Source organism: Glycine soja, chromosome 14, assembly GCF_004193775.1.
Source record: "Glycine soja cultivar W05 chromosome 14, ASM419377v2, whole genome shotgun sequence".
Classification (NCBI taxonomy): Eukaryota; Viridiplantae; Streptophyta; class Magnoliopsida; order Fabales; family Fabaceae; genus Glycine; species Glycine soja.
The window spans coordinates 48,084,632-48,092,723 of record NC_041015.1 but is presented as its reverse complement, the minus strand read 5'-3'; the positions used below and the strand labels follow the sequence as shown (position 1 = coordinate 48,092,723).

Genomic DNA, 8,092 nt, shown 5'->3' with positions numbered 1-8,092 from the left:
AAAAGAAACAATTTTTTTATGTATAAAGTTTACATGGATTGAATCTCAATGTTTATTAGGATCAATACAGATCTTAAAATTTAATAACACTTATAAAAGTATTTATAGGTTATCCAATGATAAAGTTTTATATCAATAATAAGATTTGAATTCATTTTGTTGGGATATGAGTTTGATTCTTATCGATTAGATCAATTTTTAAAAAAAATAAAAAAAAAAAGAGAAAGAAATGTGTGTGATGCTTATTTTTTTATAAAAAAAATCTAATTTTGTTCTCTCTCAATTAAATATGATTATTCAACTATCTTTTCATGTTCAATCTATATTTTTAAATTTCATAAAAATAACATACTTTTTAAAATTTCTTTAAATTAAAAAAAAAACATTAGTTATACTATGAAATCTAATATAAATTGAAGGAAATACAACGGGGAAACACACATGGTCGACCTAATTTCTTTTATATATATATATAGTAGTGTTTTTAGAGTAATGGTTAAACAACTAAAAGAAAAAAAAATTATTAAAATATAAAAAATTATGTTATTTATAATTTTTTTATAATATCTTATGATTTTCATAATAAATATTATTTTTTTAGTTTTTTAACTAATGTTTTAAAGACACATGTTAGCTAAACCCATATAAAAATCAACAGCAGCTCTCTTCTTTCTTTTTTCCTATTAGCAACATGTAAGTTTTGGTCCTATAATGGGCTCATTAATGCCCAAGAACTTTCCAGGCTTGACCCACTAATGACTAAACCACGTCATCGCCACTATCATTCAATATTTCTATGTTCATCGTATGATCGAAGCCTCAGTTTCGCAATGCCTCGTAAGCGCTTTCAGGAGCCGCAACCCAAAACAGGTACCATTTTTTCTACCAACCCAAAAATTGAAATATATACATATATATATCTTCACAACTTCCATATTAAACCATTTCAATACCATATGGGTCAACTTTCGTAGAATCCAACCTTGCACACAAGGTGTTTGGTGAAATGTATCTTACAAGAATCTTGTACCTTAGATAGAATTTTGTGCTCCCATTTGTGTTACATTGCAGGTCTACAACATACCCAGGATTTCCTGAGGAAAATAGGGTTGGGGAAGGAGAACTACTACTTCTGGAAGCAGATTGGAAAGGCTTTGCTTTGCACCTATGCAGTGATCGGGGCAGTGTGGGTGTACAACGAGACCTCACCACTGGGTTGGTGGACACTGAAGCCAAAGCCAAAGGAAGAGCTTGAGCTGGCTCATTTGTACGAGCGGCGGCAGTTTCCTTACCCGGGCGATGAAGAGGCAATGCAAGAGTTCATTGCCAGAGGTGGAATGATTGGAACAACCATTGGTCCCAAAGGGATGGTTGAGGGTGATAAGGATGAGAGTGACTACAAGAAGGAGCTGAAGGACAAGAAGTTTGGGCAAGAGGCTCAGAAACTGTGGATGAGGATGAGGAGTGAGGTCATTGCTGAGCTTCAGGAGAAGGGCTTTGATGTGGAATGAATGAGTGCAATGAGTGCTCAAAACTATTGGTGGTAGTAAATATTGAGTTTGAATTTTTTTTTTCTGTGTTTGGATATTCTAATTTCAATAAATCATGGGAGAGGGAAAAGACTCATCAGTCTGTTACTCTTTGTTGATGGGTATGTATATGTGACTTTGAGTATTTGCCCCAGCAATTTCACTTGGTGCTTTGGGCTAGTCTGTGCTTTCTTATTTTCATCTTTCCAAAATCCTGCACTTGGAGTGCAACAAGCTATTGGACTAGTTTAGATAAATTTATCCTTTTGTGGAAGGAAAAAAAAAATCAAATTTCTATAAATAAAATTCAATTACGAAATTCCGTTTTTGAAAAAAAAAAGTGAGAACTTTTTAAAATAATTGATATATGTATATAAATTAATTTGAATTTATGAGCAAAGTTTGATTATTTTTATTTTTTTTATCTTATAAGAAGTTATCAAGAAGTTTAAAATTAGTTTAGCTTAAGAGCATAGTAGTATTTATTACAAAAAAAGAGCATAGTAGTATTAGCTAACCTATATACTTGCGATGATGACTATAAATATGGATTACTTCTTTTTATTTATAGAGAAAATTATTTATCCAAAACAAAATATATATCTTTTCTAAACAAGTACTAAGTGAATCTTCCATCATCCTAACATCTACAGTATTAATCTAATAATATTGTGTAAATTTGTCCCAAAAAATATAAACTTACACGTACTTCAGCTAAAAGCATCATGGAAATGAGATTTACATCTTGCAAGTCAAAGGTTGTGCTTTTTGTACCGAAGCACTTTCATCTTAAGTTAGATTTCTTGTCTAATTCACAATGGTAAGGCCACAACATGACAACATCATTGCAAGACTAGCGAAAAGTTAAGCGCTTTATGGAAAGCAGTCAGAATTTCAATTTACCAACGATAATAACAGTTAGAAGTATTTTCTCTTCATGGTCAACATCTGATGCATTATTGATTCCATTCATCAGCAAAATCTACGGCCATCATCAGACTAAAATACAGAGGAAAAGTAAAAAAGAAACTATTTCAAAATCAAAGGTCAATTACAAATATCCTGAGTCAACTTTAAACAAATTATTTTTGATATAGCAAGATTGTACAAATCTTTTTTTTTTTACTGCTGATTGTACAAATCTTTTAACAACTATGAAAAAGATAATAAAAAGAATGTATAATAGAAAGGAGTGATCTGATTAAAAAAAATTAAAAATAGTATTATAAAAAATACTTAGGTCAATAATATAACTCTTTTTTTTACAGCAATAATATAACTCTTAACGGCAACTACATGGATTATGGACTTGGTTCGCATAGTTAGATACAAGAAAATTCAGAATGAGTAGTGAGCTAGCTGACCTTGTCATATTTCCAAAACCCTAGCAGTAGATAAATTGAATGGCAAAAAGATGCTCAACCAAAGAAATAAAGCACAAAAATAGAGTAAACAGACAGCATTTGCTAACCAAACTTTCAACATTGGAACCGAGGGATGAATACAAAAGAAAAAGTAATCAAGGTACCAACAGAAAGCAGGACCATAAAAAAATTTAGGTTTGAAAACACACACACACAAAGGATGATAAAACAGTATCAATAGATTAGCAATATGTTTTTCTCTGTTACAGACAATGAAACACGGAAATTGAATTTTTCTCAAGCTCTTGCTAAACAGGCAATTAACCATAAATGAGTAATGAATGACTATTGACGAACTTAGAACTTAAAGTCATTCTTCCCTTGCCTGTTATTGTTAATGCCTGTTCCTGAAAGCCCCCATATAACTGCCAAAATACAAAGCAAGTGCAATGGTAAATGCCAATGAAGCAGATGCCATGAATCTTGATGTCAGTGATTCTTGACTTTGAAAGGCTTTAACCCAGAAACAGAATATTTTGCTTATAGAGAACCTGTGAAATCTCAACAACTAATCATAAAGTATTATAAAAGGAAGGATTTGCTGTGCTCTTTTGGAAAGTTAGCCAAGTTATCCCCCACTATGCAGTAGATGTTTCCACTAACAGAATTATCTCTTATGGAATATATATACTTGTGGTCCTTGGCAAGGAAAAAATAAAAAGCAAGTTGACTCATTGGCTGGGACAAATCCTAGATTCTAAGTGGTTGACAATGGGAGTTCATGTCCCCATTCCATTTTTTTAAATAAAAAAAAAAATCCCATTACCATAGCAGGGAGGTCATTTTTGCCCCCATTATGTTTCAAACTTTTCCCCTCTCATCTGGATGAGTGAGAAAATTCTAAAGAGAATTTAAGATCCACTTATCTTTACTTTTACTAAACTTGCCCCACTGCCCAAAAGTTTTAGGTCTGTCATAAGGTGGGAAAAAGGATATTCAAAATTCTGTTTTCAATTACAGCAATTTCAGTTATAACACCCTGTCCTTCAATGTTGTTCCTGTACCAATTACATACCCAGAAATTCTCATACCATATCTCAGTTACATCAGGAACCTTAACTTTTTTTTACAGCCAAGAAAATTATAACAGAAATAACAGCATAAATGCCTTTAAGTATATGTAGATACTTAAAAAAGAGACGTAGGTTCAGGTTCTGAATAATTGAGGAAAGTATACACTTCATAATTTGTAGTTCATACATCTGTAAAACCAACAGCATAGCTGAACCAGAATTTGGAAACTGAAGCTTACTATGTAAAATGTGAATAAAGCATGAGAATTTCAATGAACCTTTCATGCTGCATTTGGAGAGATACACCATGAAATGCCATTGCAGCACTTGAGGCAGCAAATTAACAGTTCATAAACATTTCATCGACAAAATATAAATCATTAAATAACATGACATATCCTTGCAGTAAATTCTAGCAAAATCAAGGGTTGCTCCCAGGCTCCTAGAGCCACTGCAATTAGAAAATTACCATCTCAACAGCATCAAGGAAAGAATACTTTATTTTTGCTACCAGCATCATTAGACAAATTGCAACCATAATCTAATATCAGTGTGATGTACTTCATATCATGAACAACAAAAATTACATTTTTTATGTTTTTACAGCCAGACATACTTTGGAGTTTCAACAGCTAACACAGTTTTACAAGCCACTTCTGGCTGCTGAATGCAAATCCTTAACACTACTCCTTCCGACCTTGCTTCTCTTGTAGCTCTTTGTGGGAGTCAAATAGAACCTCAACAAGCCAGTGTCGGGATTATTAGGTGAATACCTAACGCTCCGGTTCCTCTGAAACATAAGCTCTTGTCTCCCATTCAAAGCACTCCCTTTGTTCTCAGACTCCTCCGTGGCAAAACCATCCGTTCCACACGGGCTTCTACAGCTAACGCTATAGCTACGCATAAGCTTCTGCCCAACAGGCTCACTTGCTTGCACATTAACCACCCTCCTCAGCCTCTCCAAAGACTCTGCAAGAGGCTTGTCAACCTCAACCCCAGAATCACCCTCCTCTTCCCTCACCCTATCCTCCTTTCTCTCAGTTCCCTGTACTAATCCCAACTTGTTCCACACGCCACGCCATTTCTGCAACTTCTTCGAACCCTTTTGCCTAGTGGCCACATCAGCAACATCCTTGGAATCAGATTCCACCACACAATCAGATTGAACAACATCACCACTCGAAGATCTTACATAACTATCCATCAACTCCTTCTCAGTAATCAGCAACTTGGCACCATAGAAGGTGGCCGGAGACACCTTCACATTTGCATTTACATTTGACATCGATTTTAACTCATCAAGCTCCGCAATGGACCGTCTCCTACGAGGGTTTGATCTATCAAACCCAAAATTCCTTCTACCATCTCCAGAACTTTCCAAATCCAAACCAACACTGTTATTGTTGTCACTGGTATTGGAATTAGAATTGGAATTGGAATCTTCGTCGAGTGAAACCATTGGAGAAAGCCTGGAACACGATTTTCCAATCAAGCATCCATCCCAGGAAGCTCTAGGGCAATCGAACGAGATTCTTCCCACGTCAATCGAAAACCTCGGATCGGTGTCGCAGGATCTTCTCCCCAAATTGCATTCTCCAATCTCCGATTGAGTGTCTCTCAATGTCCTCGCTCTTCGCTTCTCTGCATTTCTGTTCGTATGAATACTATTATTGTCACTGCTATCACCGTCACCGTTTTTCTTCGACCTGTGTTTCCATTTCCACTTCTTGAACTTCTCAGTTGCGGCGTTCCAGAAGGTTCTAGAATCTCTGGCTGCGTTCCTATTGCGGCGCTGCAGTATCTCGAGATCTATGAACTCCTTGACCGTCTTCGTTTCCTCGTCGTCGTGGTGGTCGTCGTTGCAAACCCTAACCTCGGAGTTGGGTTTGTGGGAACGGTTTGTTTTTCTGGTGTCGTCGCGGGTGAAGAGATCGGAGAGGGTGCTGCGGGGGCGGTCGGCGCAGGAGCGGCGGCGGGGGGAGGAGGCGGGGTCGGTGGGGCGGGAGCAAGACTTGGAGCGGCGGAGGTCGGGCAGGGGAGGGGAGTGGTCGGAGGGGATGCCGGCGAGGCGTTCACGGAGGCAGAGGGCGCAGAAGCCGGTGACGGGGACGGAGGGGTGGCGGTGGCAGGCGGAGAGGCGGTGGGGTTTGGAATTGGAAGACATGACTCATGAGTGTGGTGGCAGTGGCAGTGACAGTGGCATGTGTATGCGTGTGGGCAATGGCATCGATGATGTTAAAAGTGGAGAAAGAGAGAGAAAGGGAGTACGGAATCAAGTGAGGAAGCATCATAATCATAATCATTTATTTACCATCAATCAACTGCTTCTTTGCTTCAATACTACCTCCTACCCTGCCATGCCCATCTATAATAATAATCATAATACAACTAAATTTTTTTTAAACCTTAAACCTTAAACTTTCAATTTTCTTATTTATTGTTAATAGCCTATTCTATACTTCCCTCTCAATTATTATATTTTCTTTTAGTTTCATTTTTTGTATTTTGTTAATGAGTGTTTAAAAACATCAGTTAAATAATAGTATTACTTAAGATTAAGTGTCTAATTATTCAATAATTTAAGAATATTATGAGTACTTAATATATTTTCGAGGGTTTGTTTGAATGTGTGTTTGATATTAAAAAATAATTCTCCACATCTTACATAAGTTTGATGACTAAAATTAACTTAAATACATGTCTTAACTGTGATTAGTAATTTAAAGTGAGTCTAAGGATGATGTACTAATAGGGTAAACTTATTTAATAGTATGTTGAATTACAAATGATGATTGATATTATTTTAAAGAAAATTTTCCAAAATTTTATGATATGTATTATTTAATCAATTAATATATTTTTTCTTTAAGAGTATCTATAATAAATTTAAATTCATAATACATCGACATAAACCTTGTGTAAAATTAATAAAAAAAAAGTTAATTTATCACCACTTTATATGTATGAATGAAAATGTAAAATTAATTTACATCATCTTCATTATATAGTCTTTTTTTTCTTATTTAATATTAAGTTTATTAAACTTAATTTATCCGGTTTTAAAACAAACCATCACTAAAATCTCGTGATATACTTCTCAAAAAAGAATATCGTGATATAAATTAGGCAGGGTCCTTTTGATAGGACCTTAGGTGGCCCTTAATGCAACTTAAGGAAAAGAATAAGAAATTAAAACAAGAAAAGGAACAAAGAACATTTATAGAAATTAAAATTATTACTCTCATTATTCATTTCCAAGTCCTATCAACTGAGCTGGTAACCGCTGTTGCAACTTTATGAGCATCAATAAAGGCCACACATTCAAGTTACATAAAGTAACACGTCAAGAAATTAATCTTATTAATTACACAACTAAAACTTAATTACACATTCAAGTGACATTAAAAACTTCCTCATATTTGAATCTTCATAATTCGGCCTTTCATTCAAAATTTTAAACCTTCTATGATTGCTTGTGGTAATGATAACTTCATTGCAAAGTTAAGCTATGCATGTACTACTACTAAATCTCAGTTTATAATCTTTAGTTTCAAATATTTTACTTACAATTTTCGAATTTTAAAACTAAACCATACTAATCACTTTCTGTTTTTTAAGTTTGGTAGAATGACACTAGGAGAAGATGCAAGAAAAGAAGAGTTTGAATTAAGGGTATACACAGATCACGTTGGGATGAACTATTCCAAACTACTTTTGAACTAACCAAACTATTTAAACGCCCTATTCTTAATAGACATTATTTTGAAACATATTTTCCATGTTTTTCAATCTCATAAGTTACCTTCAATTTGATTTAGATGCGGTTCGATTTTTAAAAATTGAACTAAAGAATAGTTCAGCTTAACCTTTTTTTTGTAGCACAATTCAATTTAGTTTCGTTTTTTAACCTCCCTAATAGCGGCAAGGTGGTAGTTATGCATTCTTAAAAAAACATTACGGAATTGAATGACTTACTTTTTAAACCTCCCTGATAGCGGCAAGGTTGTAGTTATGCGTTCTTCAAATTTAGTTTTAGTTTTTTTCTTCATTTTTTAGTTTAAAATAAACTCATTTTGAATTTTTTTATCCAATTAAAATTAGTTTAAGAAGGTTTTTTTGTGGTAGT

At 34.5% G+C, this 8,092-nt stretch overlaps 2 protein-coding genes across 2 annotated transcripts; one reads left to right on the top strand and one right to left on the bottom strand.

The window, feature by feature from the left end:
- The first annotated feature begins 718 nt into the window (after nucleotides 1–718).
- Nucleotides 719–1,730, top strand: LOC114383439. The gene is made up of 2 exons (XM_028343117.1): nucleotides 719–870; nucleotides 1,072–1,730. The coding sequence occupies exons 1-2, from the start codon at nucleotides 756–758 to the stop codon at nucleotides 1,509–1,511; spliced, it is 555 nt and encodes a 184-aa protein (XP_028198918.1). The 5' UTR covers nucleotides 719–755; the 3' UTR covers nucleotides 1,512–1,730.
- Nucleotides 1,731–4,384: 2,654 nt separating this feature from the next.
- On the bottom strand, nucleotides 4,385–6,268 carry LOC114383018 (protein OCTOPUS-like). Its single transcript, XM_028342593.1, has one exon. The coding sequence runs from the start codon at nucleotides 6,128–6,130 to the stop codon at nucleotides 4,610–4,612; it is 1,521 nt and encodes a 506-aa protein (XP_028198394.1). The 5' UTR covers nucleotides 6,131–6,268; the 3' UTR covers nucleotides 4,385–4,609.
- Between the last annotated feature and the right edge of the window lie 1,824 nt (nucleotides 6,269–8,092).